This window comes from Oreochromis aureus, linkage group 3 (genome assembly GCF_013358895.1).
Source record: "Oreochromis aureus strain Israel breed Guangdong linkage group 3, ZZ_aureus, whole genome shotgun sequence".
In the NCBI taxonomy this organism is placed as follows: Eukaryota; Metazoa; Chordata; class Actinopteri; order Cichliformes; family Cichlidae; genus Oreochromis; species Oreochromis aureus.
In genome coordinates this window covers 73,061,295-73,084,991 of record NC_052944.1, presented here as the reverse complement: position 1 = coordinate 73,084,991, position 23,697 = coordinate 73,061,295, and the positions used below count along the sequence as shown (strand labels likewise).

General features: G+C 38.7%; 1 protein-coding gene across 1 annotated transcript; it reads right to left on the bottom strand.

Moving 5' to 3' along the window:
• Positions 1-5,288: 5,288 nt before the first annotated feature.
• LOC120437523 (low affinity immunoglobulin gamma Fc region receptor II-c-like) lies at positions 5,289-10,858 on the bottom strand. The gene is made up of 6 exons (XM_039608094.1): positions 10,500-10,858; positions 10,175-10,420; positions 9,927-10,088; positions 7,796-7,894; positions 6,391-6,477; positions 5,289-5,401 (listed from the first exon to the last, which is right to left on the bottom strand). The coding sequence occupies exons 1-5, from the start codon at positions 10,579-10,581 to the stop codon at positions 6,401-6,403; spliced, it is 666 nt and encodes a 221-aa protein (XP_039464028.1). The 5' UTR covers positions 10,582-10,858; the 3' UTR covers positions 5,289-5,401; positions 6,391-6,400.
• Between the last annotated feature and the right edge of the window lie 12,839 nt (positions 10,859-23,697).

The window sequence follows — 23,697 nt, the reverse complement described above, 5'->3', positions numbered from 1 at the left end:
TGGCTCCCTCATCAGGAAGCAGCCTACAGGTCACATGACCATCCAGCATGTTTCCAGGTCTGATGAAGGCCTCTACAAGTGTGACATCAGCGGTCATGGAGAGTCTCCATCCAGCTGGATCACTGTCACAGGTGACACACTCACCTGTCTGTGTTTCTGCAGCTTTCAACATTCACAATGTGACGACAACTTAATGACTGTGTTTGCTTTATTTTAGATAAACACACCACCACACCTCCACCTACATTTATCTCTAACCCTCCATCTACCCCTGATCCATCTGCAGTGAGAACATAAGACGTCTGAGCAAAGTAACCCAGAGGTACAGCTGCTCCTCATTTAGTGCAAAGCAGATAAATCTGTTTCTTTAAAACTTGAACTTTTCCCTTAAACTGATCAGAAAGTGAATCAACAACATGAGCAGGGAACAAGACCCTTACAGCATTTTAAGTGTCAGAGGATTTCTAGGTTTATTAAAGTTTCATTATAATTGTATTAATTTTATTCTTATACCTTAACTACACATAAGTATAATTTCTGTGTATCAAGTAACTTTTATGCAGTGCTGTGTGAGATTATTATGCTATCATATGTTACCTTATATCTGTAATCAAAGTAGTTGAATTATGATACTGCTGTAGATCATATTATACCCCTTAATATAGAGTGTGTGATCAGTATGTAGTTTTAGTTTGCATTATACTTCTGACTTAAAAGAGTGTGAAAATCATTAGATCTATTGGATTGACCTGCGTTACTCGACACTGTTGAATGTGTTACACTGTTTCTTGACATTTCATACTGCTGAACCATGAAGAGAAGGTTGGGTGCAGAGGGCCTTGTTGTTCTGATAGCAGAAGAGAAAGACCACATTCCATACCCCCACCTTTACAGAGAGCAGAAAGACAGGGAGCCGAGGCCATAAGTCAGGCTCGCTAGGAATTAGAAAACATGTGAAGGTTTAGATTTTTACGACTAGGTGGGGGCCACTAGAGGCTATAAGAGGCTGAGTAACCCTCCACCATTTTGAGATTTGCTGTGACCCTCTGCATGCAGGTCTCCCCATCATGATGGTTTATGCTCAAAAGTGTTGAATTGTATGGAAATAAATAATGGTTGATTGAGCATTTATACACCGAGTATTGTCCTTCCTTCAGCCCAAAGATTAAAAGAATTGGGAGATTTTAACAGCTGCTTATTTGAGCTGTTTGTGTTTCTGTGTTTACAGTTTTTGAAGAGATCGTCTAATCCTCACTGAAAGTAGTTCAGCAACTAAACTGGACCCAGATGCTGGTTTCTGACTAGTCCAGCAATCACACCTGGCAACTAATAGGATTTAAATAAATAAATAACAGTAAAAAAGTCAAATAAATAAAGGCATTTTGATGAAGGAACTGTTAAACAATGATGTAAAATAATTAAATAATGTAAATGATGATCTAAATATTTACACATTGTTGAGTGTCAATGGAAGCATCTGTAAAATGTTAAATACTGCTTAAAAAATACACAAAGGGTATCACAAAGAAAGGGTACAAGAATTAGGCTAAGACATCTAAATGATTCAGTTGTTACAGAGGAAGATCATTGTGAAACCAGTAAAAATGAATTTTGGTTTTGGTTTGGTTTTGGTTCACAGCTAGCCACAAAAACGTATGATACACATTTTAAAGAATCGCAAATCTAATCAAAGTGTATCATCTCGAGAGACATGCAGTGTAATGCTTTTGTTTATTTGACTGGAATATTGACAATTAATATTAACAATTAATTTTACAGAAGTCTTCGGGAAATCCTGCTGCACGTAGAACGAGTTCAGTCTCACCTGCAGAGACGAGCAGGAGGCAGACAGAAAAGTAAAGTCCAGTAGAGATGCAGAAGCTACAGCAGACATTTCACACAGATGTCTAACGATACTAGAGAATGCCTGAGATTTAAAAAAAAACAAAAAAAACAAGTTAACGAGAAATTCAATCCTTAGTCTTCAACAGGCTGTAACACGTCTAATATAACCTGAAGAACAACTCATTTATTTAGGAGTAAGGTGAGTCAGCGGTAACTACTCCTGCTTTCAATTTGTAACTGATCAACAACAACACCAGCAATGTCTACGCAGTGTTTTAATCTAGAAAAAAAAGGAAAGTAGTAGTAAAAAACAAACAGCTAAAAATGTGAATGTTCATTTAAATCACCGATGACTATAAAGAAACACGTGTTTTAGTTTGTAAAATGAATGATGTATTTTCTCTAATATGGGTCTTTTAAGTCCTCTGTTTGATTTCACTCCTGGAATTACAGTGTGTGTGCATATTTTCAACATACAAGTAGAAATAATGTTTCAGTAATTTACAACAAACTACTCATCCAGCAGAGCTTCATCTTTCAGGCATTGCAAAGTTACTGACAGCACAGTTCAAATCCAGAGTCGTGGTGGTGTGCACATCCTGACCCCTCTTCTCCATTCCAGTTTGAGAAAAAAAATGTTTCTTTGCCTGATGAACATAATTTAAAATGCCGCTGCACCTAACAAGCATTTTGCACAAATGAAGTAAGAAGGTCAGGAAGTACAAGAAACATATGTCCCAACACGCCCCCATCTCAATTTATTCAGTGGAGTGCAAAATGATTTATACTATTACAGCTGAAATTCCTGGCACCATCACAGCTACAACAGTGGTTGATAATGCTCTGGTAAAAAGCAGGGAAACCCAAATTAGCTCAGCTGCCAATTTATACCCAACAGGATGTTCAAGTGCCATCATGTATAAAGCAGCCACTCAGCTGTAACACCTGGTTTAAACACTAGATGGCAGCTGTGATTGTGTTGGCCTTCAGCTTTACTTCCTGATCAGGCTGTAGTATTTATAAAGAGGTTGAGGCTCCAGCAGCAGTTGTAATATGAAGAAAAACTTTATTGTTTGACCAACATGTTTCAGCAAATAGTGAAGCAGCAAAACATCCTTAAATATACTACAAACATAAAAATATACAAAAAACAAAAAAAACAACTAAAGTTAATTGAAACTAACATTGATGACAACAAAGTAGCAAAACTGTTGAGGGTTTTTGTTTTCTTGCCACATGAATAAAGAACTTTTTCAAACACTGGCAATTTCAGTTCTATATTTATGTGATTTTATTTCTGTGTAGGCCACTATGTACCCGACCAAACACACACTCTCTCTCTCTAGCTCTCTCTCTCTCTCTCTCCTTCTCTCTCTCTTTCACACACACACACACACACACACACACACACACACACACACACACACACACACACACACACTATTTAAGTCCAAAAATAACATCACATAGCAATGATCAGTAACCAATGGCATCATTATGGCTTTTGGTCAGCACCATGGACAGCAGCCTGAGTCAATGCTCAGGAATAGCTACGACATACATAACATAGACATTAAACAGAATTTACTTATGCAGTTCTTTTCTGTCTGAGCATTCAAAGTGCTTTTATTCCAAGAAGTGCCATTCACCCACACTTTCATACATTCTTTTTTTTTTTTTTTTTTTTTTTTGATGCCCAAGCAATTTTTTAAATTTAATTTAATTTTTTTACCTAACACACACAGAACAACCCACTCTGGCACCTCCGGAGCATGAGCCACCACAGCCACTCCCATTTAACAATAAATTGTGATGGATACACTTGTTACAGCAGCATGAAGAACATGAAGAAAAAGCAAATTAGAAATTTATTAGAAAAAGGTTAGTATTGTCCAGGTACATCTCAAAGTTTTAAATATTTTTATACCCATACTAATTATGCTTTATCTAATTCTTAGCATGGGTATGTTGCCTAAAAAGAGCCAAAATAGTATGTATACAGATCGATACTATGCACAATAAGAAAAAAAAATACTTATTTTTATATGTACAGTACATAAATTGCAGTGTAAATAAATAATATACATGTGTTTACAAACAGCATTTATGCTGTTGTGTATTGTACAGTCTGCTGTCAGGATGAAGGGAGGGGCTTGCTCAGGTCCTCCACAGCCTCATACAGGGGGTGAAAGGTGTTTTCCATAATGAACATTAACTTGGCTAACATCCTCCTCTCACCCATCTCCTCTGTGATCTGTGGTCTAGGGGAATGTCTGGGACAGATCTGGCGCTGTTCACCAGTCTATTTAGCCATTTCCTGTTCCTCTCCATGGTACCCACTTCTGAGCAGACAACTGCATAAACGATAGCAGTGGAGAGGCCTCTCACTACTTTCTGGGTCTTGTGGCACCACCCCATGTAACACATCAGAAGCTACAGCTTTAGTCAAAGATTAGTTCACTGGTCATCTGTTAGATCTCTGGAGGTTTAAGTACCTTATCACCACCTGAGTCCCTGATAAGGACGAGCAGAAGAGGATGAATGGATGGATGCTTAAAGAAGGGTCTCTGCATTGGCTCATGACTGATAATAACATCCTGTCCAGTCTGAGCTGCATGGTCTTGAGTCTGTAGTTTATCTCTAAACACTTCAGCTTGCTGGTGTCATGTCCAAGCTCTGAGTGTTACACTATGACTGTTTCCCACATAAAAGAACAATGAATAAACACTCACATTTAAGACGTTTCTACCAAATAGTTTTACTATTTTTTCTTCTAATTGACCAGTTAATTAATGAAAATGACATTTTTTGTCATGTCATGCTGATGGATAGTTTCAGTGTGTCTGTCTGTACTGAAGCTCACCTGAGCAGTTTGCAGACACTGTAAAGCTGCTGCTGCAGTTTAGTGGTTGGTTGGTTTCTTTGTTTTGTGCAATGACAGGAGGTGTGCATCGCTTAGCTACAACCAAACTGAAAGAGGTCAAATTTTCCATCTGACATCTTGATGAAACCCACAGACCCATGTGAGGAACTCGAGTGAGAACAGAAAATGTATTTTTCCTGCAGAGAAAACAAATCACAGTAGTGGGAACAAGAACAAGGTGCTTAAATATATTTTTTAAATACAAATAACAGACAATTTACTGTGTCCATAAAACACATTTAAAACACCATTTAAAAATGGATCTGAATTTTTACTTATTAGATGTTAAATTAATGACATTAAACATTGGCGAAGTTCTTTGGAAAAAGAACGATGTTTCAAACTCATACATTGAGTATGAGTAACAGTGTACTTATTTTGGCGATAAAACGTTTTATTTTCATTGTTTAAGTACTCACATAATTCCAGTTATGCTTATGTGATTTTTAATGCATATGAGTCTAAATATGTGAAAAAAAGATATAAAATACACAAAAAGTCTTTTGAACATGTGGGTGTCCTCTGGTCTGAGGTGCTGGGGGGACCAGTTAGAGACCAGCAGCTGGATGTCAGTGGTTGGACTGGTGGACTACTTCAGTGAAGAGTAGACGACGTCTGGCTCTGGTTTAAAGCCTGAACACAAACACACACATTTCAAACAACAGGAAACATGATTACAAGCTTTGTAGTTCACTCAAGACCTCCAATCTTCACCTCTCTGTGTTACACAGTTCAGATGTTACTGATAATGAGACACCTCTGATCTTCCATACCACCCACACTTGGCTTGTTGATGTTTACAAGAGTAAAACCTCGAACCCACAGAGCTGAAACACTTGCTGTGACCTTTTGCTGCTTCCAGCTTCTCACAGAAGATTTCACAGACAGTGACAATTAAAAACAGGAACAACCACCACATGAAGTATCTGTTCTGTACACTATGAGATGAGATTCTTATAAATTGACAGCAGGGCTGGTATTCAGTTTTTGTTGTCTTGTGTGACACCCTCTTGTCTCACATCATGTTTTCATTCACTTCATTCTGTTATACTGAGTGACTTTGTAACAGGCTGCCGACCTCTCCCACCGTCCCATTGGGTAAGAGAGTAGTGAGGCTTCAGAGAGTAAAGCTGAGCAGTGATGTACCAGTGAAGTGAGGCGTGGGTGTGTAAAGTTTGACCCAGTTAACTGCACATAAAAAAGAACCTAAAGTTAAACCTTTTGGTACACCACAGGTACAGTTAGCTGTAGATGATGAAATATGATCTGTGGTGACATAAAAAAAAACATTTTACTTAATCAAAAGCTACAGATGTGTGTCAAAAAATGCATACATGTGGAAGAAGTGATAAACCTCATCATGTGTCCTGCCAAAACATTGGTCTGCAGCCCAAGCGTTTGACTCACGGCAATTACTGTGCACACACTGACCCCATTCTTTGAGATTTTGGTTATGCTGATTTACCTGATTTTTTCAAATATAGCTCTATTTCCACTGTGTAGGAAATCAATAAATTCCTTATGAAATTATACAAAAAAAAAAAAATATCCTGAGTTTTAGTCGTGACATGGTTTGCTTACCTAAACATGTCTCTGTCCAAACTGATAAAGAGAAGCTGTACCTCTTTTCCTCTACGGTGTGATGGATGTTTGTCTATAACTGAAGTCTTGAGCTCTCACTGCTGAGTAGATTACAGATGGATCACTTTCTGCAGAACAAAACACACAAATTATAGCGCTGTTGTATTATTATACTACAGCTGGCACATAAGATTTTTTTATTTTGATTATGTGGAGGATAAGTTATGGCTTTTGTAACTAGCAGCAGGTTTTCACAGTTTTTTCCACCTCTCTGAGAGACGAGAATTGATTGCTTAAAACTGGTAGGCATGACAGTTGGGTTTTTTTTCATAAGTAACATCTTTAGTTCTCAATGCTGATTGGATTACAGTTGGGCCACTTTCTGCAGAACAAAGCAGACACGAATGACTCCAATTGCAAAAAAAACAGTGCTGCTATACTATTACACTACAGTGGTAAAATGTTTTTTCCTTATGCAGACATTAAATTATAACTTTTGTGACTTTCATCAGGTTTTCAGGTTCATTGCATAGAACTGTTTGTATGAAAATAAAGCTGAACAACCACAGAGATGCCACCTTATCTCAGGACAGTCTGACACTTCACCACAGAGCACTATAAACTAGTTCTCACAGCGTGAACACTGCTATTTGCGAAACCAGAACTGTCTGTGGTGAAAAGTCTCTTCAGCTTCAAAATAGACTCAACAACAGGAAGTAGCTGCTGTGGTTAAACATGCAGAATTTGGTCTATTCAGTCTGTTTCTTCTGACATCTCATTCCAGCAACACATTCACTCTGCTAACAACTTTTGAATTTATGGCTCAGTTGAAGCCACAAGTCCCAATACACCTGACATCTGGTCCATGTAAGGTGAACCTGTCTGTGTATGTGGTATGTGTAAGGGCAAATAATGCCCAAAACTGCAGATTTGCCATACTAGAGCTGAACAATTTATGTTTCAGTGACAACAATGGACATGATTACATCAGAGGGACAAAGCAGGTTGAGATAGTTTGGAGTTTAAGCTAGAAAAGCAAAGCTAGTTGGATGTGTTCAGAGGAGGGATGTTGGACATATTGGATAAAGGATGTTGAAGACGGTGCTCGTAGGCAGAATACAAAGAGGAAGACATCAGAGATTCATGGATGTAGTGAAGACATGCAGAGGAGTGGTGTGACAGAGGAGGATATTAGAAATAGAACAGTTCCATCATTTTAGAAAAGATCTCCATCACCAGTGACTGAAATGTATCCCGAACCATAACAGAGCACACAACATGTTTTAAAGACGGCTAGGTGTATCTCAGGAGGTAGTGCTGGTCATCTACTGATGATAGTTAAGGTTAGTTTGTTACTGTGCTAATGTTAGCATGTAGCTTAAAACAAAGCCTCAATTCTTGACTGTTGAAGTGAACCATGATGGAAACAAAGAAGAGCAGCTGTACCTCTCATCTTTGGTTTATTTTGGTTCTCCTTGATGACAATTTGTCCATAGTTAATGTCTTCTGTTCCCCCTGCTGAGTAGACTGCAGCTGTATCACTCTCTGAAAAAAAGGAAAAGAAAAAAAGAAAAAAAGAAAACACAGAGATGACATCAGGGCAGGTAGTAGAGTTGAAAGCAGAGCTGAAACTAAAATCTTTCAGAAAGTAAGTAGAATCTGATTTATGGAGAATTATTTTGATAAATAGGTCTTGTCATGTAGTATTCACACTTTGTGTTTTAGTGTTCATAGTGTTAAAATATTTTTTTATTACATTTTTTTGTGACAACATGACTGCTCATCATCAGGATGATTTGTAGCAGTAAACATGTCAGGATGTCACACAAACTATGAAATAATGATGTTCTGCTCTTTTTGCTGTAATGAAACCGGGAGCTGAAGTGTTTTCTTCAAATTAGAAACAGAATGCTGGACGACTGCAGAGCTGTTAGCATCAGTTAACCAACGATCACAAACACATAGTGAACAGTTAACATAATAATAAAGTTTCAATAATCACATTGTATTAGGGGATTTTGTCTTGAATTTTGAACAAAGGAAACCAGAAGCCCCAGTAGACCAATTCCCGGCTTCCCTGGCTTGTGATGGGGACATGGAAAGTCACCTCTCTGTTGGGGAAGGAGCTGGTGCTAGTGTGTGAGGTTGAGAGATATTGGCTATATATAGTCAGGCTCACATAAACTCATATCTTGGGCTATGGAACCAGTCTCCTGGAGAGTGGCTGGACTCTGTCCCAGTCCAGTCCAGAATCCAGTTGTGCTTGGTGAGAGACAGCAAGCTGGTGTGCGTATGCTGTTATACCCTCGGCTTGCTGCCCATACTTTGCTTGCTGCCCTGGACGAGAGGGTTTGTTCCCTGCCCATTCTGGGAACAGATTGTGAATGTGTATCTGCTTATATGTTGAACAACAGTTCAGAGTACCCAGCCTTCTTGGAGTCCCTTGGTGGTGCTTGATGGGGACTCCAGCTTGGAACTCTGTCATCCTACTATCAGGTGGGCAATGGGATCACCGAGCAGAGGTCCTGGTCCGTGAGGTCTTCAACTCCCACCAACCAGCAGTGCTTCAATAGCATTGCTGGGAGACTAGGGACAATGAGTCCAGATGGGCGATGTTCAGAACCTCCATTGCTGACGCTGCTGCACTGAGCTGCGGCCTCAAGGTGGTTGGTGCCTGTTGTGGCTACCCCCAAAGCAGATGGTAGACACTTGAGGTGATGGGTACCATCAAGCTGCAGGAGGAGTCCTATTGTGCTTGGTTAGCCTGAGGGACTTCAGACACCTCCAATAGGTGCCGGCAGGCCAAGCGGAACATGGCTGAAGCCCTCCCCAAGCCATGGCCTCACCGAAAGTGTTTTGATACAAGAATTGGTCCTGCACCTGCAATGTTGGAGACAATGTACTGGTGCATTGCAGTGAAAAGAGTGGTGAGAGATTCTTAGCTTTCTCGTTTTGCAAGTTGATCTACCGTCTAACCATTAGCTATGGTCACAGGTTCTGGGTCATGACAGAAATAATGAGATTGTGGATACAAGCAGCGGAAATAAGATTCCTCCAAAGGGTTTCTGGCCTCTCACTTAGAGAAATGGTGAGGTGCTTAGCGATTTACTCATCCATACTGAAAGGGGCCAGTTTAAGATGTTCGGGCATCTGACAGGGATGTATCCTATGCGCCCTTGGTAAGGTGTTCTGGGCATGTCATGGGAGGAGACCCTTGGACAGACCTAGGATGCATAGGAGAGATTGGTGTTCTCCTGGACAAGCTGGAGTAGATGAGACAAGGAGAGGGAGGTCTGGGCTTCTCTGCTTAGAGAATGGATGGATACAAATAATAAAAATAATAAAATATTTTGATATCACTGTATTTAGCTTTTTCTTGATCTGTAAGAAATGAACCAAATTTAACATTAACACAACTTGCTGTAAGTTCAAATTAATCTTGAGAGTTTTCATACCTTTGGAATATGTAAACACTTACTTTAGAGTTACTAACATGAAATAAATCTAAAAATAATAAATATGTAGATTAATGAGCAAACACACCAGAGCATGTAAAATTCAGAATTCTGAGTCTCACCTTCAGATTTCCTGTGAACACATCGTCTCACCAGCACAACTAGAAACACCAGCAGAACCACAACACTGACTAATTCAACAGGCAACAACACACGGAGAACAAGAAAAAGAGCAAAGGTAGGTGGAGGTGTGGATGTAGGTGGAGGTGTGGTGGTGTGTTTGTCTAAAATAAAGCAAACACAGTCATTAAGTTGTCGTCACATTGTGAATGTTGAAAGCTGCAGAAACACAGACAGGTGAGTGTGTCACCTGTGACAGTGATCCAGCTGGATGGAGACTCTCCATGACTGCTGATGTCACACTTGTAGAGGCCTTCATCAGACCTGGAAACATGCTGGATGGTCATGTGACCTGTAGCCTCATTCCCAATAAAGACACCATCTTTGAAAAAAACAGCTGGGAGGTTGGAGGGAGTGGTCTTTGTTTTACAGAGCAGAGTGACGTCATCTCCCTCCATCACAGGGAGGACAGGACTCTGCAGGATCACTGATCCACCTCAACACAGAGACAAACTACAGCATTTCATCCATTTACACACAGCTTCATCAACACTAACTCCACACACTCAGCTTACCAGTGACTGTCAGGTTAACCATGTTACTGATGGGACCCTCTCTGGACTCACACCAGTAAACTCCACTGTCATGAAGCATCATGAATGTGAGATTACATGAAAAACCAGCTGTTTCTCCCCACCCATCTCCACACTGAGTCCTCTGTTGTTTGCTTGTGTTTCTCCTCAGAGTCCATCCAGCAGAGCTGTCGTCCTCCTCACAGCTCAGAGACACAAAGTCTCCTTCAAAGAACTGAGAGCTGCTGGGACTCACAGTCAGACGAGCTGTGAGGGTTAAAATGATAAACTGATGATCTGTTAGACTTTACATTGTGAAACATGAACCCAATCAGGTCATATCAGTGAGCATTTCTCAGGTTTAAACTGTGACAGAAGAAGGTTACTGACCTTGGTTTGTTTTGCAGCTCAGCAGTGAGATCAGAACTAAAGAGAAATGACACTCAGGTTGATTTGAGGTGAACATGAAGAACAACTCAACACAAACAGCTGACAAACACACAAACTCATCTCACAAAAGACTAAATAAAAAGTGCCTGAAGCTAAAAGGCATCTGGTAGAATCAATCCATCCATTTTCTTTACCAATTTTTTTTTTTAAATTTGGGAATCTATCTCAGCTGTTTTAACAACATGACAACATGTAATTACAGAGTAACACAGACAGACTAACATTTACACCTACAGCCAATTCAGAATCACCAGTTAACAAAACATGTCTTTGGACTGTGGGGGAAAACATACAGAGACACTGCAGCTCTGTGACACTCGTATTATTAGATACAATGTATACTCTGTTCATTACCAAATATCAAAATATCTAAAATTTTCTCGAGGAACTTTGTTACTGACATAAAAGTATTGAGACAGTTTTGTGTTTTTGATTCTCCTCTTCCCCAGTTTTACCAACACTCACAGTAATTATTATGCACAGTGACTAAACTTTGAGTATACACACAACTGCTACTTTTAAATAACACAGTACAGTCATGTGTCCACTGTGCAGCTGTGTTGATATAATGAGTGAATGATTTGAGCTTTTCACTGCCTGCTGTGTTTCCTCGACTCCTGAGCAAAGATAAAGAGTCAGTTCAGACCTGCAGTTGGTCCTCGTGGTGTTTTGAACTTGAATTCAGCCTGATTTGTTTTTCATGTCTTCTCCTCCATCATCAGTTATCAGGAGAGCAGACAGTCAAAGTACAAGAATTCAAACAAACACAGAGATTCTACTTACAGAGCAGACACAGCACAGATGTTTCCTTCATCGTCCTTCTCACTCATTTCAGCTTTTTTTCATTTCTCTCACTGACACCAAGTAAAGCCCGCCCTCTTCCTCTGAGCACCAGCTTTTAAATGAGCTGAAACACAGAGGTGAGAACTATTTCATGTCCATGTAGTTACGTCCCCCTCAGTGAGAGAGGCAGATATGAGCTGAAACACAGGAATCAAACCAGGGACACTGCTGTTATGGAGCTGAACTGGAACCATTCAGACACTGAGGCCCTCTGAACACATTTTAATTACAGCTGTGCAGAGACACACTGATGACTGACTGGAACACTATGATTCACATTTTCCTCACACATGGTTTATATATGGCCGCTAGAGGGAGATGTTGGACTTTAAATACTAACATGGATACAAGCAGATTATCAAATTGAATGTAAATTGAATATGAACATAAACACGGATTAATTCAGTTTTAATGATAATCATAAAAGTGAAACTTGGTGTATCACAATGTGTATGCACATCTCAGCACTTCCTGTATTGTTTTAAAAATTAAATTGTCAAATTTCTCTTTGCATACAGTCTTCATTTCTTAACAATGCTTTTATTTTGAAACAATTAAAGGGAACTTAAAAAACTTTAAAAAAAAAAAAAACTTAAAGTGATCTCAATTTGAATTAATATCTTATAGCTACAGAAGTTATTTTTGGATTTGATATCAAACTCTACCCACAAGAACGTGTTGCCACACAGAATAGGGAGAGTGCAAGTGGGAGCATATTGGGCTTCCCATTATACAGCAACATGGCTCAAACGGAGGAACAGTGAATGACTTAGACACGCAAACACTCAAACAAATTCATCGGGAAATCAGGAAGATGTGAAAACATGTTTTACATGTGCTTTGTGCTGAATTATTGATGGTTACTAAAAACATCCAACACCTCAGCAAGTGTCTCAGAAAGTATGAATGCACTTTGAATCACCTTGCTGTTGAATTGTCCTATATAAATAAACTTGCCTTGCTTTGAATTACTCCATGATCATGACAAGAATTCCATCATATGTTTCAGTCATGGTTTCATTTTGTGCATTTTATGCAGAATACATGTTCCTCATGACCTGAATTCCCCATCCATCCATCAGCTCTTTCATTGTATTATAATACAATGAAAATAAACTTCCTGACCAGTCATCTGTGCAAAATGCTTGTAAACCTTTTGAAGTAAGCTATTCATTTTTTTTAACAAGTGTTTCATAGAGCAGTTTGTTGGCAGTAGCATTTTTTGAATGACCGAGCAAAGCAAAAAAGTTTGGATTTAGGCAGTGTTGTCTTTAACTTCACTGAGCACACGACCCAAAAAATGTTCTGATAGGTGAGCAGTTTGTGATTTTGTAAAAAGCTGAAATGTTATTATCGCATGTGTTGAAATGTGTGTGTGTGTGTGGTACATGTAGAATCTGGTCCAGTGGAAATGATTGTAGATTGAGGATTTCTATAAACGAGTGAACTCTTAACCCTAAATAAATGTGTCTGTTCCTCCAAACTCTGATTGGGGCTGCCACCCATGGTAGGTCAGATTTCAGATAAAAATAGTTGTACATCTACACAAAACAAAATAAACAAATACTAATTTCAGACAAACATAAAATGTTGCTGTTTTTATTATCATTTGCACATTTCCAATACATTATGGGCCATTTATACATGTTCTTTAATTAAATTACACACACAATACAAAATATATAAGGAAAGATGTTGGCTTTAACTTTAGTTCATTATATTCCAGTAGGCAGTATTTTGGGCGACTTTAATTCTTGCTGGACCAGACTCATTTCTTGGGACTTACCAACAGATGCTTGAGAATATGATTTCAATTCTTTAAACTGTGCTTAAACAGTTAAACATTGCAGTTAAAATAATAATATGTTTTAATAATTGCAGTTTCCTGTCTTGGGCTGACAGATAACTGATCCTCCATATTTTTCGTAATAATAATTTTTAATAGTTGTTTGATACTAGGCTATATGTTTTTTTCCCCCTCTTTCTTGAGGGACTCTTCGTTTTTATTTAACATTGTCTCTGCTGTGAAATCTTTTTGGTATAAAGCAATTCTTATGTTTTCTTGTTTTTTGTTTTTACTTGTACTCTGGTGTTTAGGTTTCTTCAGTGAGACTAGTAATGTAGGTTTCTCTCATCCAGCGTCACCATGTGAGAAGCTCTGAGACATTTCAAAGTTGCTGATGTTCATCAGGATGTTAGTTAAAATTCTGTTTTTGTCCTGTATGCCAGTAGATCATAAAACCAACAACAGCAGCAAAAGGAAACACAGCAGACACACTCAGACCAACTTTCAATCCAACAGATCCACCCTCCCTCTCTCCTCCATCCTCTGTGTCTGTTGGCCTGACAGATGTTCCTTGACCATGGCTTGTGTTCTTCCTTATTTTATAATGTTTTTTGTTTTCTCTTACTTGAGGCACGGTGTGTATCATGGAGGAATTGATGTTCACCTCTTCTGTTATTTAAGCCTAACATTAGCTTACTTATCAAACCATTGTTCATCCTGTGAAATTTCTTGGAACATATGCAGCTGTTTTTGTTTCATGCTCGGATGCTATTGTTTTAGTTTCTCCAGTCAGATTTTCTCCTGATTTTCTGGCTTCCTTTTCCCAGCATCGTCATGCAAGAATCTCTGGGACATTTCAAACAGGTTGCTGTTCAGCTGGAGGCTGGTATGAATCCTTACTCTGTTCTTGTTTACGTTTTCTGTAGAGCAAAAAAAACTGAAACACCAGCAGCAACAAGAACTGCAAAAACTGAGAGACCAACAATCAGTCCAACAGGTCCATCCTTCTTCCCTTCATCCTCCTTCAATTCGTTCAAACTTTCCACTTGCTGTCAGTCTGATGCAGTTAAACAGTTTCTGAATAATTTGAGGTAGATTCTTGGTTTTCTATGATCTATTTGGGCTGACTGCCTGAGATCAAATCTGCATCAATTGCTTCAGTAGAGAAAGAGAGAGAAAAACTCTTACAGCCATAAAAAAAAACACAAATAGACTCAGTTAAGACAACGATAAGGCTAAACAAATTTATAAGTAAAAACATTCAAAAAGAGTAAAATAAATGAATGACAAAATGTGACCAGCTCTTGAAATATTTAAACTGACAACCAGAAAACAGACTGAAAAGTTCAAAAAAAAAAACTTGTTCACTGATCAAACACTGATCAAAGGAAACATCTAACTGTTACAGAAATCATTTCTATCTTTGGTTTTATGACACTGTCAGAACATTCATTCAGTTATAGTTGTCAAATAGATCCTGAACTCCATCAGATTGTTATTGATGACCTATAATGCACAGTAATTTATATGTTCATCATCACATAGTGTCTGTGTTGTTCGCTGGTTCAGTTACTGTCTGTATTAACAGCTACATGAGGATCAGTCTGTGTGGTATAAACAGCTGCTGAAGATTCAGATTCAGAAGGTACAAGACACTACAGTCCAATTTTCCAGTACATCAGAAGCTAAACATCATCTGTGTTGAAATTAAGCACACAACAATATATGTAAAGAACATGCTAAAAGAAGGTTTTGTGTTTTATTCAATATTAGGCAGCATCTAGTGTAAACTTTAATTTTTCTTGGATCATTTTGGGTCTAATTTCTTGGGTCTCTCCCACAGATGCTGGAGAATTTTGAATTGCATTCTGACAGTTTAAATAAATAATAATAATAAATAAGTTTTAATAGTTGCAGTTTCCCATTATGGGTTGATTTGCTGCTTCTTGTCATTGTGTCTAATAATATTAATAATAACAACAATAACAACAACAACAAAAACAACAATAACAATAATAACGATGATGATGATGATGATAATAAAAATAATAATAATAATAATCATCATCATCATCATCAACATGTACTTTTAGAACAAACTAAGAGTCAAATCAGCAGAAACAAAAACACGGAAATGTTTCCTGTAACTGCGTCGCTCTGCTCGACTGAGGTTTATAAACCAAACGGTGTTTCCCTCTGAGATAAAGAGGAATAAACATCAGCCTGGTTTACATGTTACTTCCAAAAAAAATTGGTTTTTGTTTGCCTGTGTGTGTGTGACGGCATCTTGAGCTGTGGTGGTTTCTGTGTGGATTTACCCGCTTGGTCAGCAGTGTTGTTTCCAGCACAGAGACAAAGAAGTAAATGTGTGTGTGAGTGTGATGTGTTGTAGTTTCAGGAGTCAGTATAAGAGCGGATCTACAGATGTGGCATGTGCCAACCTAAAAGGATTTCTTTCCACTCCTAGTGCCACTGTAGTTTTGTAGATGACAACACTATGCAATATATTCCTTTACAGTTTCTATTCAATGTTTGAAATGGTTGTTAGAAGTATTGTCTACATTTTAAGGCATATTTCACAATTTAAAAGCTGCATGTGTAAAGAAATGGCTTTGAATTTGAACTAAGAACATTTTATTACATCCAGCCCTGTATACAGATACAAAGCTTTTAGTTCAGTGTATACAAACAGCTGTAGCTCCATAAAGGCAGCATGCAGAGACTCACAGTGTCTTATAATGAGAGGCTGCTTTCTCTCACACATTATGTTCACTTATTATCAGCACATGTTTCACTGTATAAGTGTTTATATAACACTGATTCTTACATTCATCTTATTTATTTTATATAATACTACAAACAGTAAATATGTGTACTCCTCAATCTGATTGGCTGTTGCCTAAGTGAACAGTTGTACTTTGACCTTTAACCTCTCTGCTCTGTGTTGTTTCCACTTTCAGATCAGAAAACCATGACAGCTGAGTCTGGACAGAACGTCACTCTGACATGTCGAGCTCCAAACAACAACATCATAGTTGTAGAGTGGAGCAGAGCTGACCTTAAACAAGAATATGTTGTTTTGTACAGAGATGGTCACTTTGTTCCAGACAACCAGCATCCATCTTTTAAGAACCGGGTGGATCTGCAGGACAGACAGATGAAGGATGGAGACGTGTTTTTAATTCTGAACAATGTGACGATTAATGACACTGGAACATACGAGTGTCGTGTCGTCCAGGGAGTCAGACAACCTATGAAGCTCATCAACAGCACCAATCTTCATGTTGATCCTCCAGGTGAGTGAGTAGAGTTGAGTGTGTGTGTGATCAGAGGTGAAGCTGCTTCCTGGTTGTTGATGTTTGTTTCTAAAGATGTTGTTGATGAGACTTTGTAGAAAGCAGCTGGTCTGAGTGATGTGATCAGAGTGCAGTAGATAATGTCTGACAGCAGTTTGAAGAGGAAATGGATTCTGTTCTGTTCTTCACTCATCACCTACCTGACAGCTGACACCTCACACCTGTTTCTCACCTGCAGGTCACACAGGAGGAGACACAGAGGATGGAGGGAAGGATGAAGGAGAGAAGGAGGAAGAAGAGGAGGAAGTATCTGTTGGACTGATCGTTATCCTGTGCATTTCTGCTGTTGTTCTTGTTACTGCCGTTGTTGGTTTTTGGATCTTCAGAAAATATAAACAGCGACAGAGTCGGGATTCATTCCAGCATCCTAGTGAAATACAGCAGCTTTGAAATGTCTCAGAGCTTCTTACATGGTGATGCTGGGTAAGAGAAGCCTGTATCACTAAAGCAACAAAGGCAGGAGTAAATCTAACTGACGAACCTAAAACAAGAACATCTACAAAACCAAAAGAGTTGCTTTAATTAAAAAAAGATTTTACAGCAGAGACACTGTTAAATAAAAAGCTAACTGTCTCTCAATAGGATAATAAAATAGATTTATTATTTTTACTAAAATCAGGAGAAAATCTGACTGGAGAAACTAAAACAATAGCATCCGAGCATGAAACAAAAACAGCTGCATATTTTCCAAGAAATTTCACAGAATGAACAATGGTTTGATAAGTAAGCTAATGTTAGGCTTAAATAACAGAAGAGGTGAACGTCAATTCCTCCATGATACACACCGTGCCTCAAGTAAGAGAAAACAAAAAACATTATAAAATAAGGAAGAACACAAGTCATGGTCAAGGAACATCTGTCAGGCCAACAGACACACAGGATGGAGGAGAGAGGGAGGGTGGATCTGTTGGATTGAAAGTTGTCTGCTGTGTTTCCTTTTGCTGCTGTTGTTGGTTTTATGATCTACTGGCCTACACGACAAAAACAGAATTTTAACTATATATGTTAAATAAAAGCTAAGAGTCCCTCAAGAAAGAGGGGGGGGGACATATAGTATCAAACAACTATTAAAAATTATTATTACGAAAAATATGGAGGATCAGTAATCTGTCAGCCCAAGACAGAAAACTGCAATTATTAAAACAAACATTTTAACTGCAATGTTTAACTGTTTAAGCACAGTTTAAAGACTTGAAATCATATTCTCAAGCATCTGTTGGTAAGTCCCAAGAAATGAGTCTGGTCCAGCAAGAATTAAAGTCTTTCTAATTAACATTGAGCTGATAAGTTGCCCAAAATACTGACCAGCAGGATACAATGAACTAAAGTTAAAGCGAACATCTTTCCGTATATATTTTGTATTATGTGTGTAATTTAGTTGAAGAACATGTATAAATGGCCCATAATGTATTGGAAATGTGCAAATGATAATAAAAACAGCAACATTTTATGTTTATCTGAATTTAGTATTTGTTTATTTTGTTTTGTGTAGATGTACAACTATTTTTATCTGAAATCTGACCTACCATGGGTGGCAGCCCCAATCAGAGTTTGGAGGAACAGACACATTTATTTAGGGTTAAGAGTTCACTCGTTTATAGAAATCCACAATCTACAATCATTTCCACTGGACCAGATTCTACATGTACCACACACACACACACACACACTGCTCATCTATCAGAACATTTTTTGGGTCGTGCGTTCAGTGAAGTTAATGACAACACTGCTTAAATCCAAACTTTTTTGCTTTGCTCGGTCATTCAAAAATGCTACTGCCAACAAACTGCTCTATGAAACACTTGAAAAAAAATGAATAGCTTACTTTAAAAGGTTTACAAGCATTTTGCACAGATGACTGGTCAGGAAGTTTATTTTCACTGTATTATAAAATAATATGTTAAATGTTTGCAGAGCTGATGGATGGATGGGGAAATCAGGTCATGAGGAACATGTATTCTGCATAAAATGCACAAAATGAAACCATGACTGAAACATATGATGGAATTCTTGTCATGATCATGGAGTAATTCAAGGCAAGGCAAGTTTATTTATATAGGACAATTCAACAGCAAGGTGATTCAAAGTGCATTCATACTTTCTGAGACACTTGCTGAGGTGTTGGATGTTTTTAGTAACCATCAATAATTCAGCACAAAGCACATGTAAAACATGTTTTCACATCTTGCTGATTTCCAGATGAATTTGTTTGAGTGTTTGCGTGTCTAAGTCATTCACTGTTCCTCCGTTTGAGCCATGTTGCTGTATAATGGGAAGCCAAATATGCTCTCACTTGCACTCTCCCTATTCTGTGTGGCAACACGTTCTTGTGGGTAGAGTTTGATATAAAATCCAAAAATAACTTCTGTAGCTATCCGGTCTTTAAGTGATGAAGTGACGAATCCTACTTCCGGGCCTAAAGTAGTCTGCGTTTAATATGGCTTTTGTGTTGTTAACATGTTTAATGTTTTGTATTTTCTTCTATTTAATCTCAAAAAGCTCATAAAACAGTCAGTGATCACTGTTGACCTCCCTCGGCTTTTATTACCGCTAATCATTTATTTAAGCTCAGTTTTTAAAACCTTATGATGTAACTACAGCACAGCCCATGCAGCAGTATATGAATAACTAACCTCGTATTGTGGATGGATTATCTCAGTTGTTCTCCTGGCTGAAGTTTAGTCCTTTTACAGCATCTTGCCATGCGATTACATTTGTTCCTGACCACCGAGAACAACTTTTATCGAGTGGAAAAAAGTTAGCTTGTTTATATTATGCTAACATAGCTGTGTCGCTAGCGGTCACGTAGCACATCATTATACACTAGCTAGCCAAACTTCAGTAACCCTACAAACATCACTGTTAGGATGCCTGGGTCATTGACCCGGAGGTTTGAGTTTATTGTATTATTTATCATTTCTATTCTTTGGTTTCTTTGTTAGAGTTCTGTCCTATGGATTATGTCTCTGTGTAATCCTTAGTTGCTGTCTCCCCTGTCTGCTATATCCCTGTGTCCATTCAGTGTCTGTGTCTGCCCTGGTCCCACCTCTCTGTTCCCCCTGTTGTAGTGCCTGCCTGTGAGTCTGTGTCTGTAAGTTCAGTCTGTGTTATGTTTCCTGTTTTACTTTGAAGGTCCATGTCTTATGTTAATGTATCTGGTTTTGCTTCCTGTGTCTCGTTAGGCCTGATTTGCCCCAGCTGTGTTTCCCTCCTGTTACTCATTCCCTGAATGCTCCCTCTGTGTACTTAAGCCCTGTGTTTCAGTTTGCCCGCGTTGCGATCTACCATTTACTAAGCTGCCTGCCTGCACGCACGCACGCACGCACACGCACGTGCACGCCTGCACGCCTGCACGCCTGCACGCCTGCACGCAGCCGTTACATGACAATCACTGCTGTTTAGTTTTCTGTCTTCATTTAAGTTGGAAGTGATAGCAGAGCTGTACGTTTTAATTTGTTTCCAAACCCCCGCAGTCAGGACATGCTATATTATATTTAGATGGAAGCTAGCGAGCTAACTTCCTGCTAACTTCTAACTCCGTTAAATGTCATAAATTCCGTTTTCATGGATGCCTGGATGTGAAACTCAATTGTTACACCTGAAAGAGCAGAACACTGATCATTTTAGTAAAGATGAAAGACTTTAGACAGTTTTTCAACTCTTAGTAATGCCACAGTGATCGTTTGATATATGGACCTGCAGCAGAGTTTAGGCCCAGACACGACTAGAGACGTCAGAGTTAAAGACCGCATAAGATATTAATTCAAATTGAGATCAGTTAATTTTTTAAAATGTTTTTTAAGTTCCTTTAATTGTTTCAAAAATAAAAGCATTGTTAAGAAATGAAGACAGTACGCAAAGAGAAATCTGACAATTTAATTTTTAAAACAGTACAGGAGGTGCTGAGATGTGCATACACATTGTGATACACAAATATTCACTTTTATGATTATCATTAAAACTGAATTAATCCGTCTTTACGTTCATATTCAATTTACATTCAATTTGATAATCTGCTTGTATCCATGTTAGTATATAAAGTCCAACATCTCCCTCTAGTGGTCATATATAAACCATGTGTGAGGATGGTGTGAATGTAAAATGTGAATCATAGTGTTCCAGTCAGTCATCAGTGTGTCTCTGCACAGCTGTAATTAAAATGTGTTCAGAGGGCCTCAGTGTCTGAATGGTTCCAGTTCAGCTCCATAACAGCAGCGTCCCTGGTTTGATTCCTGTGTTTCAGCTCATATCTGCCTCTCTCACTGAGGGGGACGTAACTACATGGACATGGATTTGTTCATCAACTACAGATCACTGAGAGCAGAGGACATTTGATTATTCAGATTTTTGTCTTGTTTATTTCACTTGGAGTGGTTTTTTTATGTGGTGATCACTTGCATTTGTACACAAATAAAAAAGTAACTTCCCATCTCTGTATTTCAACCAATAGAAAGCTGGTGCTCAGAGGAAGAGGGCGGGCTTTACTTGGTGTCAGTGAGAGAATTGAAAAAAAGCTCAAATGAGTGAGAAGGACGATGAAGGAAACATCTGTGCTGTGTCTGCTCTGTAAGTAGAATCTCTGTGTTTGTTTGAATTCTTGTACTTTGACTGTCTGCTCTCCTGATAACTGATGATGGAGGAGAAGACATGAAAAACAAATCAGGCTGAATTCAAGTTCAAAACACCACGAGGACCAACTGCAGGTCTGAACTGACTTTTTATCTTTGCTCAGGAGTCGAGGAAACACAGCAGGCAGTGAAAAGATCAAATCATTCACTCATTATATCAACACAGCTGCACAGTGGACACACGACTTTACTGTTATTTAAATATAGTGCATAAAATCTTTGGGCACAAAACATAATGTTTTGAGTGAATAACAATCAAAACAAATTCTTCAACAGACGTTTTTATTCTACTGTCAACAATATATATATATATATATATATATATATATATATATATATATATATATATAAATATATATAAAGATGTAAATTATATTCTAAATCGGCACAAAAGCACAGTGCTTAAAAACTGGTGAGAAGTGTTAAATCATGTCTAACAGTAAAGGTGTTGCAGAGGTGCAATGGTTACTGTCTGTGGTGGTTTCACAGTTAAAACACATGCAAATATTCTCAACTGGCTGTAGGTGTAAATGCAACACAAACAAGATTGGCCCAAAAATTCAGAGACTAGGTGCCCAGAAATGTTGGAGTTTTTGTGTTAGATGCATCGATGCCAGTAGTATATGAACTAGTTGAACTAGTATCTATCTATGTTTATCTTTTTAATACCTTAGAACCAAAAGAGTTTATAGAAACATGTAGGCCTAAAATAGAAGTTTTTTGTGTTTGTCAGCCATTTGAGTGGAGTTGTTCTTTATGTTCACCTCAAATCAACCTGAGTGTCATTTCTCTTTAGTTCTGATCTCACTGCTGAGCTGCACAACAAACCAAGGTCAGTAACCTTCTTCTGTCACAGTTTAAACCTGAGAAATGCTCACTGATATGACCTGATTGAGGTCATGTTTCAAAATGGTCATCCTGGTATCACATTAAATAGTTTTCCATTGTAACCCTCACAGCTCGTCTGACTGTGAGTCCCAGCAGCTCTCAGTTCTTTAAAGGAGACTTTGTGTCTCTGAGCTATGAGGAGGACGACAGCTCTGCTGGATGGACTCTGAGGAGAAACACAAGCAAACAGCAGAGGACTCAGTGTGGAGATGGGTGGGGAGAAGTAGCTGGTTCTTCCTGTAACATAAGCTACATGTTCACGTGGGACAGTGGAGTTTACTGGTGTGAGTCCAGAGAGGGTCCCATCAGTAACATGGTTAACCTGACAGTCGCTGGTAAGCTGAGTGTGTGGAGTTAGTGTTGATGAAGCTGTGTGTAAATGGATGAAATGCTGTAGTTTGTCTCTGTGTTGAGGTGGATCAGTGATCCTGCAGAGTCCTGTCCTCCCTGTGATGGAGGGAGATGACGTCACTCTGCTCTGTAAAACAAAGACCACTCCTCCAACCTCCCAGCTGCTTTCTATAAGATGGCTCCCTCATCAGGAAGCAGCCTACAGGTCACATGACCATCCAGCATGTTTCCAGGTCTGATGAAGGCCTCTACAAGTGTGACATCAGCGGTCATGGAGAGTCTCCATCCAGCTGGATCACTGTCACAGGTGACACACTCACCTGTCTGTGTTTCTGCAGCTTTCAACATTCACAATGTGACGACAACTTAATGACTGTGTTTGCTTTATTTTAGGTGAACACACCACCACACCTCCACCTACCTTTGCTCTTTTTCTTGTTCTCCGTGTGTTGTTGCCTGTTGAATTAGTCTGTGTTGTGGTTCTGCTGGTGTTGCTAGTTGTGCTGCCGAGACGATGTGTTCACAGGAAACCTGAAGGTGAGACTCAGAATTCTGAATTTTACATGCTCTGGTGTGTTTGCTCATTAATCTACACATTTATTATGTTTAGATTTATTTCATGTTAGTAACTCTAAAGTAAGTGTTTACATTTTCCAAAGGTATGAAAACTCTCAAGGTTAATTTGAACTTACAGCAAGTTGTGTTAATGTTAAATTTGGTTCATTTGTTACAGATTAAGAAAAAGCTAAATACAGTGATATCAAAATATTTTATTATTTTTATTATTAGTATCCACCCTGGTGCCAGGTTGCGGGAGCAATGGCTTAGCAGAGAAGCCCAGACCTCCCTCTCCTTGTCTCATCTACTCCAGCTTGTCCAGGAGAACACCAATCTCTCCT

Bases quoted from the DNA above. Each gene is read 5' to 3' on its own strand.
- LOC120437523 (XM_039608094.1), bottom strand. From the start codon at position 10,581: ATGATGCTTCATGACAGTGGAGTTTACTGGTGTGAGTCCAGAGAGGGT. The intron at 10,421-10,499 runs GTAAGCTGAGTG...CTCTGTGTTGAG, and splicing joins GGTTAACCTGACAGTCACTG to GTGGATCAGTGATCCTGCAG. The intron at 10,089-10,174 runs GTGACACACTCA...GCTTTATTTTAG, and splicing joins CAGCTGGATCACTGTCACAG to ACAAACACACCACCACACCT.